Source organism: Thunnus albacares, chromosome 1, assembly GCF_914725855.1.
Source record: "Thunnus albacares chromosome 1, fThuAlb1.1, whole genome shotgun sequence".
NCBI classification, from domain to species: Eukaryota; Metazoa; Chordata; class Actinopteri; order Scombriformes; family Scombridae; genus Thunnus; species Thunnus albacares.
The window spans coordinates 29,921,840-29,942,109 of record NC_058106.1 but is presented as its reverse complement, the minus strand read 5'-3'; the positions used below and the strand labels follow the sequence as shown (position 1 = coordinate 29,942,109).

The following is a 20,270-nucleotide window of genomic DNA, read 5'->3' as shown; positions in this document are numbered from 1 at the left end:
TGTGGAGTTGTCACATGACTGGGACGCGCAGAGCGCCGCGTGAACGCGCACACAGCCACAGGGGTGCGTTCAGGAGCACAAAACGAAGTCATGAAAAACAGCTGCAGAACGTATGAGGATTTTTCCCCCTTTTTTATTGAGCCCTAAGGTGGAAGAAGTATTCAGATCATTTACTTCAAGATCCATTCAGTCCTCCTGAGTGTATCAGTGCTTTAACACCTGCATCTTTGACCTCAAACCACCTCAAGAAATATAAGATAATCCTGATAAAGCAAAACACTGTCCACTTTAGTCTTCAAACCCCTATTTATAAAAGCTTTGCTAATACCTAATGGTGTTTGCTCTATTTATTTAGAAGTTTAAAAAGGTGTATCACCAGAGAAAGGAAGTAATTTTTATTTAAAGATATATATAAAACAATATTTGCTTGGAACAATAATGTGTGTCTAATATGGTTTTTCCAGAAAAATAGTATAATTACCATGTTAAAATCCTTAAAATTGTATCTACTTCCTCTCCCTTTTTGAAAGGCCAGAATCTATAAATATGTAAATATATTTCATTTCAGAAGTGTAACTGCTGCTCTCCTACTCCACTGTGAAGTCCATTCTCAGTGTATGTGCACTGGAGGCTTCAAGTTTCCACATCACACTTGTATAAGGTGAATTTTGGACCAGATTTGGCTTCCAATGGCTTTTCAATGAGCACAGAGAAACTTTCCACTTTCAGCAGGTGAATGTGAAAACAGCCTTCTGGTGTCAAACTGCACGTACATCATTCTGCACAGTGAAGCTCAAACATTCAACTGTAGGAAAAAGAAGAAAAACATATTTAAGTATTGAGTATTAAATAAAAATAAGTAAAAGTCCTGCATGAAGAATCCTACTTAAGTAAAAGTACATTAGTATTATCAGCTTGATGTAGTTAAAGTGTTGCAGTAAAAGTAGTGGTTTGGTCCCTCTGACTGATATATTATTATATATGACATCATTAGATTATTAATACTGAAGCATCAGTGTGGAAGCAGCATGTTACTGTTGTAGCTGCTGGCGGTGGAGCTAGTTTGAACTAGTTTATATACAGTTAGCTGGTTTAATCCAGTGGTTCCCAACCTAGGGGTCAGGCCACTCCAAAGGGTCACCAGATAAATCTGAGGGGTCGTGAGATGATTAATGGGAGAGGAAAGAAGGAAAAACAAAGTTCTGATACACAAATCTGTTTTCAGTTTTTGGACTTTTTCTCTAATCTTTGATTTTTGGTGAAATATTGGATCATTTGAACATTTATTGAAATGAAACCATGTGAGACGTTTAGAGGGAAAAATCACTATTTGGTGGAGCTGTTAACAACTCACAGACATCTGAAATGTGACCCTGACTACACACTTCTTTTTGTAAGACGTTAAAAGACAAAAAGCTTGGAAACCACTGGTTTCATCTTTAACAATGTGTTGTATTTTAAAAGCTTGTTATATTATCCATTGTGTCAAATAGTTATCTGAAAAATAACTAAAGTAGTCAGATAAATGTAGTGGAGTGGAAGTATAAAGTAGCATCAAATAGAAATACTCAACTTAAGTACAAATACTTCAAAACTGTACTTAAGTACACTACTTGAGTAAATGTATTTACTATTACTTTTATGTTCTACTACTTCTTATTACTTTCACCAGTATCTAAGGTTACAATACAATCAAAAAGACAAGTTCAATGCCACAAGGTGAGCAGCAGAACAGAAAAGATACATATGAATATCCAACAAAGGATGATAAAAAAAAGAGAAAGAAAACTGAGGTTATCACACTGATGTGAAAAAAGGTCCTATAATGTACAATCATACTCTGTATTTTGTTACCATAAAATTAAAACTTAGAATAAGCTGCACAAGAAGGTGAACTTTTGAAAAATCAACAGTAGAGCTGCAACAATTAGTCAATTAATTGATTAGTCAATCTACAGAAAATGAATTGCCAACTATTTTGATTATTGTTTTGTCGTTTTGAGTCGTTTTTTCAGAAAAAATACCAAAAAATGATTGGCTGTTTTCTGGTTTCTTTAGTCCTCTGTGATTGTAAGCTGAATATATTTGGGTTGTGGGTTGTTGGTCCAGTGGGAGATTCCCAATGGGAGGAATGATGAGAATTTATTTGCTTGTTTCTTATGAGCGAATATAATTTGTGTTGTTTTTTTGTTTTTTTATATTAACCCACATCATGAGACTCTGTTCCTGAAATGGTTGTGGCTCCCCCTGTTGGGATGTACTTGTTGTGCTGGTTTGGGTCGCCTATAATTAACCTGACTTGTTTCTATTAATTGTGAAATTGCCAGAATACACACTGAAGAAGGACATCTTGCCCGAAACATCCACATGGCAATATTAAAAACTCAAACTGGAGTGTTGTCCTTGTCTCTCTTTTTTATGATGAACTACATTGAGGATCCAGCACCAGGTCTGCAAGGTCTAATCGTGAGCTGAGCGAGTTTTATCTTATTTTCTATATTCCAAAAAAGGGAAACAGTGATTGAATTATAACAACCATTTTCACAATTTTCTGACCTTTTATAGACCAAACAACTGATTGATTAAACGAGAAAATAATCAACAGATTAATCAATAATGAAAATAATCCTTAGTTGCAAGTTGTTATATAGGAATTCTGCATTCATGTCTTAGAATAGAATAGAATAGAATAGAATAGAATAACAAAAATCTAAACTTGATCTTAACGTAAGGTCGTCTCACTGGCTTATTTATAGACCTTTCAATCAGATCTCATGGTCTTCATGATGGGTCGAGTTTGTGCTGCTTCCACTGATGAAGACCACAAGATGCAGTTGGAAGAAAGTGAGTGGACCTCGATTTAAGTTTTTTGTATTTAAGTATTACTTTTCCAAGGTGATGGATGAACCTCAACTAGAAAAGAATAGAATAGAATAAAAAAGACATTTTTTTTGGATAAATGAGCTTCACATTTGGGTTCTTCTTTGTTATCAATGTTATTTCCAGACACCAAAATCATAACCATTGCATCTTGTATATCTTCAAGTCTTTAAACTTCCTGAAAAATAGTCTATGTAATAATTGTTGACCATATCTATATGGACTCATGTTGATACATTGTTCTCTCTACACAACTTTGTGTCTTAAAACACTCCCCCATCCTATTTTCCTTTGACCTATTTTTCCGTTTGCATTCATTACAAAAGTCGCTGCTATATTTGCTTGTGAAAGTACAAGAAATTCAACATTATTACTCACAAATGTAGGTCATCTCTGATTATGACAATGTGACCTAAATTCTCTACTGTCATGTCTTTCTCAAATATCAACAAACGTATTTTCATCCACCTTGAAAATGATGCTATCAGTGACACACCTTGGCTCATATACCAGTGCTGATTGAATGCCAGCAGGGCCACCTTTAAGTCAGATCTGAGCCAGATCAGTCTGCCGTGTGGGTGAACTCATTCCCCATTGCTTCATGACCGACAGTATCCTTCCATCCACACTGACGTCTAACTAATCTAACATCATGACTCTGTGCAAGAATAAAATAAGTCTGACACATTGTGATGATACTGAACCCATACAGTACCTGTAGTAATTCAACAGCAATGTATCGTTTCAGAAACAACGCTCTGATTACTCTGGAAAACCCAAAGACCTCCCTGTGGACAACTTTTAGAGAAATAGTCCCTGTGAAAACATTTGAGATTGTGTTGTGTGGGTTTTCAAGGGGCAACAGGGACATTGTTTCTGGAAGGATATGTTACATTTCAATGTGAGGAGCATTCACCTTACTGCAGAGGTATGTGAGAAAATATATTTATCTGTAATTTGGGTGAACTGACCCTTTATCTTTTGTATTAAGGATGCAAACAGCCCCGTTTCCAGAGTACAGTTACATTGTATGACCCTCCTAGCTCTTAATAACTGGTTCCCATTTTAAACTATGGAGATGTAATAAATAAGTATTAAGTAATTCATTTACATGTGTGTAACAACAAAACCAACAAAACCATATTTTGCTAATTAGCTGTGTTCAGTGAAAATGTACAAATATACTAAATCCACAATCAGACAAATATTAAATAGTGTCTATATACTGTTACTGTTATATATACATATATACATAAAAAAAAATAATCTCCCTATCACCCCCTCCCATGGGGGGTGGTGGTGGTGTGTCTTCCCCAAGCTCGGGTCCTCTACCAGAGGCCTGGGAGTTTGAGGGTTCTGCGCAGTATCTTAGCTGTTCCTAGGACTGCGCTCTTCTGGACAGAGACCTCAGATGTTGTACCCGGAATCTGCTGGAGCCACTCTCCCAGTTTGTGGGTCACAGCCCCCAGTGCTCCAATTACCACTGGCACCACTATTGCTTTTACTACCCACATCTTTTCTAGCTCCTCTTTCAGCCCTTGGTATTTTTGTCGTGTATGTATATATATATATATATATATATATATATATATATAGATGATATGTTTTCATACCATCTATTGAGTTGGATCACTGGTTAAATCCATCCTATTCAGTACTCTGTCTGTTTAGAGCTGCAACGATTAGTCGAGCGATTAACTAAAAGTTAATGAGTAACTATTTTAATAATTGATTAATCATTTAGGTCCAACATACCAGCTCTACAGATGGTTATATCAGTTAAATCTATAAATTATCATTAGAAAAGGTGAGTGTAGGTGAGTTGAAGCTCTGTCATATCCTGTTCAAGACTGGGGAGTAAATCCTTTCATATCTAAACTCGTTTCATACTTGATGACTTCAGATTTCACAGTCGATCACACCTTACTAATCCAACCTCACCCATCTTTTTCTTTTTATATTATTTTCATAAATAAGAAAAGAAAAGAGTTTGTACAGTTGTCTTCTGTGGCTCTGGTGGGATGTACTCCAAAGCCTGAAAACCTGAAGCCTGGGAGGGTGGAATGGCAAGATGCTTGTGAGTTGCATTATGGGAAGTGTAGGACTAGGATTCAGCATTTTTGGAGCTTGACCCACATAAGGAACTAGAAGTCAGAGTGTCTTGTCCTCTGCTGCTATGATTTTGATCATTCTTTTATAAATTTGTCTCTTTCAAGTCCCCAAACTTTATGGAAGTGCAATACTAATACAATAATATAACTGGAGTACAAATTTAACTAAAAAATATAAATTTCCCGGAATACTTGCTGTGTACACCTCATATTAAAGCACAGGTTCACAATTTTTCAAGTCTGCCTTAAAACAACAGTCAGGAGCCAAAATGAACATTGAAATAGGTTTTTCTTGCCATCATCATTCCTCCTGGTCATACTGACCATTAGAAGATCCCTTCATTATGCACTTACAGTGCATGTGATGGGGGATAAAAATCCACAAGCCTCCTTCTGTGCAAAATGTGCGAAATACGAAACTTCAGCTGCCCAAATGAGTCAAATCAAGTAGACATCTTTCAATGTTACAGTCTTTTTAGTGCCAAAGTCCTTCTTTTTGTTACAGATAAACACTGTCAGAGGAAACACAAAGAGGGAATATGATGCTAAAAAGACTATAAATGTGGCAGATATCCACTTGATATGACTAACTCAGCCTCATATAAGTGTCGGATAAACTTTTAAATGCATTAAATGCATCCACTGTGTGGACACACTGTGGATTTTGGCCTCCATCACTTACATTGAAAGCACATATGAAGGGGATCTTTTTAAATAGCCAGTATAAACAGGAGGAATGATTACGGCGAAGAAAACCTCTTTCAGTGTTCATAAGGACACCTGAATGTTAGTTTAAGGACAAACTTGAAAAATTGTGAACCTTTCTCTATGAAGAACACTTTATGGTTTTAAAAATAAGTACTATTCATGTTTTCTGATTATAAGCCTTTTTGTCCTGTACATTTATACTTTTTCACTTAATTATTTGTTGCTTGTTTGCTTCTAGAAAAAATGTCTTTTGTATAGTAAACCTTCAAATCTGCAGAATGCAGAACAAAATCAGGGCCATACTGTAACTACCAATGAGGATGTTGTGGTCATTTCCTGTTTTCCTGGGAATTTGCAAGTACGGACTGAGGAAATTGACGTTCTACAATTAAAAAACAACACTCAAAAATTTAAATTTAACTACTTTTTGGTGAGCAAAAAAATAAAATAAAATAAAATAAAGGATTCAGTATTTATCCCCAGCTCCAAAATTTTACCGTCACAGAAGTGTGGAGAGTTCTTTGAAGCAGCATTTAGACCTCCGTTCTCGGAAATAAAACAAACATAAAGTATAATTGAACTGAATAATTCAAATAAGAAAACCCCAAATCATTAAAGACTTTCTTTTCGGTATCAGAGGATGAGACGGTAGTGGCTACGGCCCTGAATGAAAGACATTTGTCACTTAGGGATTTAAATCAAGCAGTTTTTTAAAGTAAGTTAATGACACTGTCGCCTTTATTCAAGTATTCTTAACTACAAAAGACTGATAAAAGTTAAAGGATTGTGCACTGGTGAGCCAGAGGGTGGCGCCCTATCATTTCAAATGAAGAGGAGTCCAAAATAACATTAAGTGAATTCTCAGTTAATGCAGATCACACAGCATCTCTGCTCCTCTGTGTTTTGTCTGGAGTGGACGCCTGTAAAATCTATTTGTTCTCCAGCAATGACATCTCTGCCTATAATGGTTTAATACTTCCACACTGAACACAAATCCATTAGGCTTTATGCCCAAACCTATTATCAGAAAATGCTCGTTCCCTCCAGGTCCATACAAAGAATCTATTGACAAACTAGTTGTGCTGCTTGTTTCATTCAGAGAGAGAATCGCTGAGGTTTTATTATATCATTATGTATCGCTGCCATCTGTTGTATTGTTGATGGGACAGGTGTCCACTGACCACACGTGTTTATACAAGCAAATAATTAATCAGTCGCACAGTCACTACTGCAAATACTGTGCGACAATATGTCCAACAGGTGGATAAAACATCATTCTGCTTTTAAAATGTTTGATATTCCAGAGTGTGGTTTCAATGTTAGCTGTGTAAATGCATTCAATGTAGACGATGTGGCTTTTAAAACTAACAGTTGAAACAGATGAGAACATGAATACAATCCTCTGTGTAGTTTTATATCACAATATTGATATATGTCTACTATATTATATATTGTCTACATACCATTTATGTCATGATATAATAAATCTTGAGAATTGACTGAGAGTTAATTCATGGATAAAATAATCAGACAGAAATGTATGTTTGTGGCTAATTCAGCAAATTAAATGCCAAATGACAAATCAAGATACTTCACTAGAATGATGCAAAAACCCATGTGAGACTTTGACATGTGAACCATTTCTCCAATGGTTTACTACAACCAGAGATAAGAAAGTGATTGCTATTACGGTGAAATCTCTAACAGTAGACAAATATATGTTGTCTCATGGTTTATATGTTTTTATTGTCCAAACCTGAACAATAAAAGACATACATGATGTGTAGACATACATAAAAGCTGCTTATATTGAGTTGTTGTGTGCATGTGATATCAGGTCATAAGAAATGACCTGAATGACTAGAAATTATATATAATATATGAATTAATTAATGTTTTCATGTCATAGAAGTTAAAATGGTCCATCACAGACTTCAGGAAGTTCATGTTCCAAAGAAATGACAAACTATGTACTGTGAAAGAAGAAAGTAAAACATGATTTACGCAGAAACACAATAAAAAAGCCATACAAAACATTTGTCTTAATTACCAGGCGGTCCAGACACTGGAGTTTTTATAATTTCAGGAGTTTTTCTATTTCTACTGAATAACCTCTTAGATTATGATATAAAGAACATTTGGAAAGTCATTCCCAGAGTGGACAATCCACTGCTACAATTCTCATGTGAAATAGTGAAAATGTTACAGAAAGGTTTGGCTTTTAGTGGAATATCTCTACCATTAAGCCCATTATGGAACAACTCTTTGTTCACTGCGGGTGCATGGCAGCAGCACAACATAAGTCAGGTGGGGCAAGTGATCAGAAATGGAAATATGGTCCCTTTCAATGAGTTGAAAACACATTTTGGGCTGAAAGATTCAGAGTTTTTATATTATCTGCAAATATGATCTATATGAAGTCATAACTTTCTAAGGGATTAGACACAGGAAACAAGAAAGAGCTAGGTAGCAGGAGAAGTACAGTCTCAGTAATGTAGAGGTTACTGTGCTCTGCTACCTCTGACAGCAACTTCCCAACTAAATTATAATGGGAATGTGACATGAGTTTACCCTTGACTACAACACGATGGGATGCAGCCCTTAAAAACAGTACTAAAATATCAAATTGTGTCAGATACAAGATTTTGCACTTAAAGATGATACACAGGGCTTACATTACACCCCACACATTGAAGAAAATCAGTCATACATTATCATACATTATCTAAATTGTGTTGGCATGGTTGTGAAGTAGAGGGTTCACTGATGCGCTGTCCTCGTGTCAAGCAGTTTTGGTTGGATGTTACTGAAAACCTGTTGTGCTTTCTTAATAAAGATATCAAACCTTGTCTGTCAGTGATAACACTGGCCCTCCTGTCAGCCAAGTGGATCATTTTAATGAATTGGAAACAACGAACTGGTTCAGTATGGAGAGCCGGTGTAATGACTTCACGGACTTGCTATCAATAGACCAGCCTGCTCTAACTCTCCAAGACGATGCTAGTCCTGATGGACTCGATGGTCCCTGGAACTTTATTAGATTTTATCTTGAGAAAGCTTAAATAGATTCTGTATTATTAATATCTGTTGTTATATTCTGTACCCCCGCTCACCCCTCCCTTTCATTTTTTTGGTCTTTTTGTCTTTTTTTGTATTAATGTGATCACTGTCTTTTTTCCTATTAAAAATAATAATAAAAAAAAATATATAAAGGGCAATTTAAAACAAAATGTATTTCATTTTCTGTGTCATTTAACTCACATCAATACCAACATAATCAACCATTACCAGATGTAATGGGAAGATACCAACACCTCAGCTGGACACACAGAGACTTTTTCCTCCTCCACAGGTTAAATTTCATGTAATTTTCAGTGCTAAAGTCTGTTTTGATCCAACCATATGTTCTAAGGTTGGATGTATTTAAATGTCAAGAACTATAAGAACAAAATCTTTAATGAAACCAATATTTACCTTTTCTTTCAAAACGTATGCTTCCTCACACCTTATTTTTACAAAAAGTGTCTGAATGTCCTACATGAGGATTTGTCTTACAGTCTACTATTTCACCATTACTGTACCTCTGTTCACTTTTACTCATTTATTTTGTCAATACATTTTTCCCCCTTGCATATGAAATAAACTTTCGTGTTCACACAGTAAAAAAAATGAATATATATCAATGTAAAGCTGTGGTAATGTGTAATTTGTGTGTATTCATTTGTTGTTAAATGTATATCTTTATCACCACTTTTCTCATATACATGCACCAGAGAGCATTGTGGGAACATAGGGCACATTTTCAAATGATCCCCTTAAGTCCTACTTTTAAATTTTAAAGTTGCATAATGATGAAAATTATCATGAAATAATTTATCAAACCAGTAGTCAGCAGCTCTCAGGCTCTAAAGATTCACTTTGTTTCAGAAAAGTCTGAAATCACCTTGTTAAGGAGACATTTCAGTAACACTTTCTACAACGCCCATGATGCATTATAAACATAATGTGTTATAATCTGCTTTTAGCACTGTATAGTTATAGTTATAAGCACTCATATAGATATATTCGTAATGCTTTATAACAATAATCATAACACATTATAAAGCATTTTATAATGACTTACAAGGTCAAGTATCATAAATACATCATAATTGCTGGTCACTCACTGACATTTTTTGCAAGGATCATAGTGTATTATAATTCTCATAGTTGCAATATATTATAATCATTCTCATAATGCATTATAATCACTGTTATAATTCATTATAATGTGATTATAAGTTACTCTAACTGGTCATTGGATGCTTTACGTGTAGTTATGGTATTCTTGAGGTATAAGCAGATATGATACAAGCTGGTTATAAGTTACTATAAGTGCTCATTGTTTGCTTTAAGTAAAGTGAAGAAAATGTTAAATCTGCATGCATTTATATGTTTAACAGGTCATAACAGACAATGAGTTGAATTGAATGTGACACAGGTTTTGATGATGGACAACTGAATTATGGACATTTACATTTCACTAATGTAATATTTCCCCAAATAACTCACTTTGAAGACTCAACTGACTCAAATTATAGATAAAAACTGAAACAATGTCCACTTTATCTGTAGCTGTATATTTAACCTTTATGTAAACATTTGATCAACAAAAGTGACTCCTTATAAAAAAACTTGGTAAGTGATAAGTGATTATAATGCATTATAAAATGATTATAATGTGATTTATGATACACCATGATCCTTGCAAAACATGTCAGTGAGTGAGCAGCAATTATAACGTGTTTGACCTTATAAATTATTATAAAATGCTTTATAATGTGTTATAATTATTGTTATAAAGCATTATTAATATTTATAAGAGCTCATAACTATAATTATACAGTGCTGTAAGCAGATTGTAACACATTATAAGCATGTTTATGATGTATTATAGACATGGTCGTCATAGAAAAGTGTTCCTGACGTTTCTCTCTACTTGTCACCACATATCAGCATTAATCAGTTCTTTCCTGATGCTTAACAGCTAAATAAAAATACAGCAGTTGATCATTCATTCCCACACTGGCTCACTTCTGTTCAGCTCTGCGGGCCTTGTTAGTATTCAAAGAGAGCAGGCTTTTGCCAAGGAGGGCAATTACGTTCACAGAAAATTAACATTCATTGTGTGTCAGTGACATTATGCGAGTATCTGTCTCAGTATGAAGCATCCAGGGACCGAGAGCCGTGTAATCAATATCTATTAGTCCTCCCATCAGAAGAATTAGATTTCACTATTGGATCAGCCTGCTCCCCTGACTCCACGTCAAACATTATAAGTTGACTGAACATGTCATGTGCTGATGTGGCTGCCTAATGAAAGAGATCATGTTGAACTCAAATACAATAAGAGGAAATATGATCCATCTCCTGAGGAGGTTTTTCTGAGCGGAGACCAGTAGGTGTCAGGCTCGCACCAGGAACAGAGAGGAGAAAGTGGTTTTCACATTTTTATTAATATTGACATGGGTACATACATAAATTGAAAAACAATGGGTAGATTGTGTCATAAACCGGGATTAGCTACTTTTTGGATCAGCTCTGTGTGTGTGTGTTTTTCTTTTTAATTACAAACCAAATTTAACTTTAAATAACAGAAAATGAAATGTGTGAATGGCAGTTTACACATATTTTATACCAAAAAAAAAAAGAGCTTCAGATGACAAGAAAAAGTTTTGGTTTTTGTTTGTCGGTGACTTGATTTACAGAAGCATGTGATGATAGACAGAAACCCAGAGACAGAGAAGATTATGGGATCAGATTTGTGTTAAAAGTTGAACACAAAGAGCTTCAGTCTAAACTGTACATGAAATCTATAAATGGCTCTTTTTTTTTTTTAAATTACCTCAAAGTTTTTATGACACATGACTTGGTGAAAGAAAGTCTTTTTTTTCCTTTTGTTTTTTTTTTGAATGATTTCAAGGGCTGTTGAAGTAAGTGCTCATAATAATGTGCTCTATTTTAAAACATAATGATCCCTCTAAGAATTTGGTATCGGGAGGAATGGTCAAATTCAGAAATGTTGCCCATTTAAAGTGCTTAACAACATATACAGTGTTACAAAGAATCTAAACAATAAATTAAACTAAAGACAGATAAATAACAAATATATGTAAAAACTCAAGATATTCAAACAAGCAACAAAAGCTGAATAATGAGATACATTTGAACTTAATGTCACAATTATACAAGCCATTGCACATCGTCACGTGATATATATATATATGTATATATATATATATATATGTATGTATATGGTGTTTTTTTTTCCTTTTCAGGATAGCTAAAGAGCAGACGGCTTTGATTCAGAGAGACTCCTCTGGTTGAGCTTTGCAGCTTCAGATCAACATCCTTTGATTCACAATGTCACGTTTTAAGTAAATCCTGATCTCTTTAACACAAGAGTTCAGTTTGTTGGGGGGGAGACGTCGCTGCCAAACATCTCCTCCGAGTCTCCACGTATTCACTCAAGTGCTGAAATCAATATCTATACAGTAGGGTGGTAATCCTTGGGTTACAGGTGTGAAGTGAATACACGGGAGCTCTTGTGTGTGTTTGTGTGTGTGTGTGTGTGTTTGAGTGTGTGTGTGTGTGTGTGTGTTTTTGGCTGTGCTGGGCACTAGGGAGGCAGCAGCGGGGGCTTGAAGGTGCAGGCTCCGGTACACTGGCGAGGGGTCAACATCTTGCAGGAGAAATGATGAAGGGCGTCATGAGCTTCTGGGGAGGAACAGGTCCAACAGTGAGAACATGCAGACCAACACTCGCACCAATTTATTGCTGAATTTAGGTGTAAGTTGCTTATTTTCCCCCAAATATTGACTATTGACTGGTATCTTAGTCACTTTGTCTACATATCGATCACACTGATGTTGAATTTTAAAAAGTAGCACTTGCATATTTATGTTTGTAGGCAACAAAATGACATTTATTCCTATTTGGACCAGATAAAATTACCTTTTAGCTTCTGCTGTATTGCATAACGAGCCTTTCTCTCTTGGTCCAACTCGCTGCACAAAGTGTCTATCAAAAATAAAGTGAATAAAAAATAAAAAATAGTCAAAAAAAGGAAAAGAAAATGTAAGCATCTGAAGTGGAGGACTGTACTGTATGCCATTCGCCCCTATGGTATTTAGAGTGACCCCTCTGTGTACTTGAACCCTGTATTTAAACTACTGTAACATTAAACCAATCCTTTAACGGGTGGCATTAGTTGCTGTCTACTGCATGTAACCGATACAGCGCGACATAATGGGCTGTCTATTCAGTTTTCCAGAGCATGATTTAGGAGAAAATAACCTTTGCAAACAAAACAATGTGGTCTCAGTTTCACCTTTTGATATCTAATAATTTACTCAACTGCAGATGAAAAAAAAAATATGGCTGGAGTTTACAGGAACAAGGCTGGACACAAATTACCAATACTTCAATATGCAAGTGTCACTTTTCCTTTTTGTTTAGTTTATAGAGAGACTGGTTGGTTCGGATTGATTGATACGGCCTATAAATGTTGTTTTTTTGGCTAAATTTTTTCCCATAAACTTAAAGAGCATTGATCTACATCCGCTTTACAGTCATAATCTATGTAGGCACAAAGTAGAGACAGAGAGAGAGAGAGAGAGAGAGAGAGAGAGAGAGAGAGACCAACCTCTAACAATCTGCAGCTGCTGGACCATTTCCTCTCTGTAGGACAGCTCACGCTTCATTTGATCCTGAAAATTATCTGAAGAGTACCGAAGGCCACATCAGATGGAAACTCTCTGACATTGTGGAGAATAAACTTAAAGACACATTCCTGGATTTAAAGGACAAATCCACCCCTCCCTCCCATCCTACCCAAAAAAAACAAGCTCTCCTAAAACAGCCGGGCTACAAACGCAGGGTTTTAACATCCAAACATTACAACAACCAGAACAAAATACCTTTTTTTTTTAATTCTACCTTTTAAATGCTGAAATTCTCTCTCCAACTTTTTCCTCAGCTCCACTTGCTCCACAAGCTGCTTCTGCAACTCCTCTGCAAAGCCAAAAGCCAAAAAAAAAAGTTCAATTATTTTTAATCTGCTTCAAGCAAATGTCATTATTCACCCTAAAACATGCCTCATCTGATGCCTACAGTTCCTCTGAATAACAAACAGTTAGAAAAAAAAAATTAGAAATAACTTGAAATTTATTCTTCAAAAATAGTAAAAAGGCATGTTTTCCTTCCTTAAAAACCCACTTTCATCTAACTCACATCAGTTAAACTCCACTTACTATGATATATTTTGAATATCTGCACATAAAGATTTATGTCAGCCCAGTAAACCGACTTCAGGTGCGTTTACATCCTTGATAACAACCATTTCACTGCTTTCCTTTCGCTCGCTGCCAGAGTAATTGCCATGCATTGCCTGGAGCTTGAGACGATAATAATGGAGTCCCAGGGTTTTTCCAAGCGTTGTAAAATAATTAGCTGCCGTGCCTCGAGGTTATGGCTCTGTTCGTTAAAATATTAATAGCCTCTAAACGATTTCCTCTTACAATAATAAGTCAAAACTCCCACATCTTGTGATTAAGTGGTTAACAACGATGGAAACACTTTAGGCCCACAAAATGTAAATTCACATTTGAATTCTGGCATGTCATCTTTAGCAGGCCGTAGGCGTATAGCTGCATTTAAATTGCAGCAGAAATTAACGTTTAATATTAATATTATACACACATTTTTTTTTCTTCATTTTTTAATAATTGAACAACCTGCACAAAGCATCGAGTTAAATTTAGGTTCATATGTTCAGAAATTCAACCTAATTAGCAATTAATAATATGTGTTTTTCGATTAAATTTAATTCAATGTTTACATTTTTAAATAATACATAAATATCCCTCTTAATTAATATTGGTGACCAGGCCCTGTCAGCCGTTTAGCTGCTGTATAAATACATTCTCTTGGCTGGCAGTAAATGCACCTAAATGATGATTAAAACAGACATAATTGCAAATGATAATTAATATCGCCGGCTACATTTTCGCCTCTCTTTTGTCTCCTTTTGAACCCTGAAGATTGCCTCTTACCTTTAGCCATGTTCTCCAGATCTCTTTCATGCACGCTGATGTCGATGCGTAAAGCTCCATCGGCTGCGCAAAAAACATGAAAACACACGACTTATCCCACAAATACAGCAGGTTATACATATTATATGGTAAAAGGAGTCGGGGGGAACACAGGAAAAGCACCTTACACTAATGGAATTAGCAGATTTTGAATTTTTAGACAATAAAATACAAAACAGAATAAATAAAAAAAAACCTTGTCTGTCCTTTTGCTCCTGATAGTTGCGTTGGATCTGTTGTTCAGACACGTGATGCAAACCTAAACACAAACAAACAACAACAATAAAAATCAGTAGAAAAGGAGAGGAGAGAAAAAAATAACCCCAATTTGCATAAAAACTATACCATAAATGGCACAAATAATTACCGTTTGATCTGCGGGGGCTGCTCGATTGTTTCGACCCAAACGACGAGGGCTCGTTGAGGAGCACGTGGCCGTCCTTTTCATGAGCGTACACCTGTAAGATGAAGCAGACAATCGCGTTTAATAACACACAGCAATTATATATCATTTCCTACAGTTCTTCACCTAATTGAGGCCTTAATTCTTTAAAGACGAGACGCCCTGCAATTTGTAATCGACCCCCTCACCCCCAAAAAGAAGTACGAAACCATGGAGAAGGATTTTAGGTGTTTAGGGTTTAACAAACAAACAAAACACTGATGTGGAAAAAAAATATCTTCAAGGGCATTTGACAGGAATAAATCAAATCAAGATAAATTGGGGTTATTAAACTCTAATTAGCCTGGTTGAAAACTGCAGAAGACGTGATACTTTATGATACATTATACGAATTAAGGTGACTTCGTTTTTGGGGGGGGTGGGAGGAGGGTTGATGCCTTGCTAAACGGCACTTCGGCAGGGCAGTTGAAGGACAGTTTCTCCCAACTCTAGGCTGCCATATTAATCCAATATTCTTATTCATATTAAGAAGATAAGTCGATTCAAAATCTGCAGTTTTAAAAATCCAGGCCAGTTGACGTTGATTATATTTTTATCGGCCTCCTCTCGTCGTTTTTAAACTCTTTTAATAGGTTTTTCTCTACTACTGCGACAATTCAACTCCCCCCACGGGGATCATTAAAGTTTCATTTAATCCAATCTTACTTCATGAAGAGGAGAGCCATTACGCATCTGTCTGTCCTCATCTGATGACCCAGTGTGCACGGAGTCCTCCGCTGATGCTGATGCTGCTCCGGGGCTGGAGGCTGGCTGCTCCTGGCTCTCCTCAGCACCCGAGGAGACCCGGTCCGGCATGGGGGAGTCATGCTGGTCCCCTCCTGGAGAGATCCGGATCAGCTCCTCGTCCTCCTGTCCCCGGTTGGACTCCACGTCCACGTCCGGATCGTCGTCGTCCACCACACTGTCTCTGTCTGGTGATACCGATCTGTAACTGGAGCTCTCGCTGACAAAATCCGGGGACAGGTAGCCGGGGCGCACTCCGTAGCTGTCCCGGTTGCCGTAGAGTTTGGCGATGGTCTCTGCGTCTTTGACGACGGGTCTGAAGGCCGAGATGTAGCTGATTTTCCTCTGGGGGGTCTCGTCGCCGGACTTGTCCTCGTCGTTCCTGTTGGTGGAGGACTGGGAGCTGGGGCAGCGCTCTCCTGCGTCCTGCTGGTGGTGTTGATGATGGTTGTTGTCTTTGGGTGTGTTTGCGCCCCGATCGCTTTGGTCCGATAAGTCGAGCTCGCCCTGCCGGACGCCTGGCAGCTCTGGGGGTTTGGGCGGAGAGCCCGGATAGGGCGGCAAGGGGAGGCCGCCAGCTGTAGGCCAAAACACGGGGAAAGCAGGGTAGAGGGTGTCTTTTGCACCAGGCCAAAACACACCAGGGACGTTGGTTTTGTTCGCATCAGGCACACCGTCATTCTTTTTCTGACACAGCCCATAGCCGGGGAAGCCATAGGGGTGGTGGGGGAACAGGGGCGGAGGGATTTTCTGAAGCATGCCAAAGCTCTTGCTGGGCACCGGGATGACCGGGTAGCTCCGCGCGCTGCTCGCCAAACTCAGGTTATTATTCCCCTGATCCTCGTCGCGCCGTAAAGTTTTGTGGGGGATCTCAGGGGAACTGGTTTGGACAAGGCTGGAGGAGGCCTGCGATTTCATAGACGAGGACATTCCCGACCCACTCATAGGAAGTGTCCTCTTTCTACTCCCACCGTTGAACATGGCCTTAACATCCTCCCACGCGTGGTTTATGTCCTCAGATGGTTTTTTTTCCGTCAGTTTCAGGTGGCGCCTCCACGAATTGAAGTTGGCCGCGTCCGGCTGCAAATACTTGGACTCTGGGGTGCGATGCGAGTGGAAAATGAATTTATTTGGGGAGAAATACATGTTGCAAAAGGTGCATTTGATGCACTTTGCTCTGGAGCTGTTGTATCTGGCGGGTATGAAGCTGCCCCTGCTGCCCCAGGCGCAATCATGAGACACGTCAAATGCGAAATTTTCTGGTAGCTTTGGGGGGCTATGCGCTCCCAGAAAGGACTTGCAGAGCCGCTCGGCCTCCCGTTTGGTGATCATGCCGCAGCGCCTGGAGGAGATTGGCATGGCACCGGCGCGCCGCAGGAGTTCCAGCTGGACAGGGGTACACTGCACACAGGTGATGCCCAAAGCGACCCGGCGGTTGTGTATCTCGTTGTAGCTGTAGCTTTTCAGCAGGGTGTTGGAAATCTGCGCCAGGCAGAGTCTCTCCTTACCGTCTATGACCAGACAAACGATGGGCACCCCGTACAAGGAGGTCTCACTCACTTGGTTTGGTTTGAGGGAGCTGGGGCTGGTGAAGCTCTGTGCGTCCTGCTTTAAACTGGGGGAAGAGCTGGCGTCTCGTCCCGCGTCTCGAAGCTGTCCGGGCATCGACTCCATCCCTGGAAGCCTGTCAATCAAAGAGAAAACTGGAGTGAACCGGAGGCCTGTTTGACAGCAGGCAAAAGCACAATGTTGGCAATGCAACGTATTCAATCATTTAGCTTGAGAGCAGAAAAAATGCTACTAAAATACATCACGTGTAAGTAAGAGAAAATAAAAATGTAAATCCAAAATGTCACATAAACATTAAATGGAAGTGTTTGTATCCACACGAATATATGGTTATTAATAATTATTATCAATAATAATTAACAACATGTAATAATAATAATAATAATAATAATAATAATAATAATAATACATTGTTGTAGTAGTTACATTATTATTGCTGGTAGCAGCAGCAGTATTTTAAAGTTTATATTAATGCAATATTGTTTTGAAAATTATTATCATTATTATGATTATAATTATTGATATTAGCTACTACTAATAACATAGTAAGTATTTGAAAAAGGTGACTAAATATTAGGCTACTAACGTCAGTCTTTTGCAGAGGGTTTTAAATTAAAAAGTGAAATCAATCAAAAGTCTGATTAATTATTTCTCGTATCGCTTCATTCCTCCTTTTATTCGGCCTCCTCTCTCAGGTTATCCGGGTTCCTGTGTGCGCGGAGGTGGATCCGCTGCTCCTCTTATCTTCAAATCGGCTCAGCACTTATGGGGCAACTACTTAGGAGTCACATAAGATCTTTATACGCGGATAAGGACAGAAGGAAAATACAGCCTGAGCTGCGCCAATGCGCTTAGCAGAGAGGAAAAGAACAACTATAAGCTGCTTTCCTGGTAATTACACAGATCCAAGCGTGCGTCTTCGCATTGTTAATAAAAGACTAGCCCTATATATAATTAAAGCTTCTGCGTAGATTAGCCGCTGCCAGTTGCTCGAAATTAGGTTGAAGGAGGCCTATCTCACGTTCACCTGCGCATACTTACTTTTTACATCCCGTCATTGCATCACGCAGGCCTCTTACCCGCAGCTGCTTTAATGATTTTAACAAAACAACCGATATGGATTGTAACTATTTTAAAGCGTCTGGTGAATAAACATTTCGCAGGTATATGATAACATTTTGCATGCAAAATAAAAATTAAAAATTAAAAAAAGAAAAGAGCAACTGCAAATTCCTAATAATTTCTGGCTGAATTATGAATAATAGAAACTACATACCTTTCTCTTCTAAAAAAAAAAAAGACGACACACTCCAGTAGGGTTCAGGGTGGAAATATAATAAATAATATGAATATAAACAGATGGAGATGCAGGGCCGGTGAGTCCAGAGAAGCTTCGATGCCAAAAGACAAGACGAGTCAGAGTAGAAACTATGAGCCTGAGTCTTTATTTCGGTTTATTTCAGCGCAGGCAGCAGCAGACAGGACACCTCCATCCTGTTGGATCCCGGGGAGGTGAATGGCGTGAAGGCGTGTAGACAGGAAGCACATGGCACCTCTCTCTCTCTCTCTCTCTCTCTCTCTCTCTCTCTCTCTCTCTCTCTCTCTCTCTCTCTCTCTCTCACTTCACCCCCCACCCCTCCCTCTCTCCCTCTCTCTCTCTCATGTCAGACTGGTGTGTAAAAGCTCTCTCTCTCTCTCTCTCTCTCTCTCTCTCTCTCTTTTAGACGTTTTGATAATTCACAATTTTGCAGCACTGACGCACAGACATGATCGGAAACAGAGAAACATCACGTCCAATTAGGCCCCTGCTGACCTCAAATGGACACCCGTTTTGGCCCTATAGGTCCCCCCCTTGTACGAATAAGTCTGTTTTTTAGTCATAATTAAGAGCAGAGTGACATGGCATAGCTGTGGAAATATTTGGGAGATGGCATCAAAATAGAGCGACATTACAACTGTGATATCAACGACCCCGTCAGACCCCTTAAGGACCCTCTAGGGGGCCCTCGGACCCCACATTGGGAACCACTACTGGCCTAACTGATCGTGTGTGTTTGTGTGTGTGTGTGTGTGTGTGTGTGTGTGTGTGTGTGTGTGTGTGTGTGTGTGTATTAAGCATCAGTTATAATAATCACTCACATCCTGTATTTCCGCAGCAGGAGCGGACTGACGAACAGAAGCAGAGCGAGTGGCACTTTGGAGGGCAGCAAGAATGACAAAAGGCCCGGGCTCATTTATCAAGTTACACGGCCATCTGTTAGGCTTCCACACCGGCCACGCAAATCAATTTGAGGCCTCAGCGATAAAAGAAAAGTAAGAAAGGAAGGGAGAGGAAAAAAAGAAAAGACAAAATATGGAGAGAGAAAAAAATGACATGAATTTGGAGGCGTTTTAAAATGTTTCACGCTGTTTGCGATGAAAATGGAGTGAATCTGGGATGTGTTCCAGTCAAGCAGATTAGCTGCCGTAGAGACTTTAATTTATTATTAATAACCGGATCGATGGCTCATTGCTTAACCAAGCTAATGCCCCGTCTGTCTGGTGCAGATACAGGTGTCGATACCTGCAGTAGGTGGACAGACAGACAGACAGACAGACAGAGGAATGAGGATGTGGAGGAATGAATGGAGGCTAGCAGCAGCAAAGTCTCTTCTCTGACATTTTGCATAAATACATAAATGGAAA

At 38.3% G+C, this 20,270-nt stretch overlaps 1 protein-coding gene across 4 annotated transcripts; it reads right to left on the bottom strand.

Moving 5' to 3' along the window:
• Positions 1-11,175: 11,175 nt before the first annotated feature.
• skor1a (SKI family transcriptional corepressor 1a) lies at positions 11,176-19,115 on the bottom strand. Of its 4 annotated transcripts, XM_044361094.1 has the most exons (9): positions 18,862-19,115; positions 15,939-17,700; positions 15,198-15,288; positions 15,027-15,089; positions 14,792-14,854; positions 13,677-13,751; positions 13,384-13,458; positions 12,693-12,758; positions 11,176-12,455 (listed from the first exon to the last, which is right to left on the bottom strand). In XM_044361094.1, the coding sequence occupies exons 2-9, from the start codon at positions 17,688-17,690 to the stop codon at positions 12,358-12,360; spliced, it is 2,283 nt and encodes a 760-aa protein (XP_044217029.1). In that variant the 5' UTR covers positions 17,691-17,700; positions 18,862-19,115; the 3' UTR covers positions 11,176-12,357. The 4 variants fall into 4 exon arrangements, with proteins under 4 accessions (XP_044217029.1, XP_044217048.1, XP_044217057.1 ...); XM_044361113.1 differs by lacking the exon at positions 12,693-12,758; XM_044361122.1 differs by lacking the exon at positions 12,693-12,758 and having other exon boundaries at positions 11,176-12,452.
• Between the last annotated feature and the right edge of the window lie 1,155 nt (positions 19,116-20,270).

Excerpts from the sequence above, each read along its gene's own strand:
- skor1a (XM_044361094.1), bottom strand. The coding sequence starts at position 17,690 with ATGGAGTCGATGCCCGGACAGCTTCGAGACGCGGGACGAGACGCCAGC. Across the intron at positions 13,752-14,791 it reads TCTGGAGAACATGGCTAAAG|AGGAGTTGCAGAAGCAGCTT; the intron begins GTAAGAGGCAAT and ends TTGGCTTTGCAG. Across the intron at positions 12,456-12,692 it reads AATACAGCAGAAGCTAAAAG|AAGCTCATGACGCCCTTCAT; the intron begins GTAATTTTATCT and ends GTTCCTCCCCAG.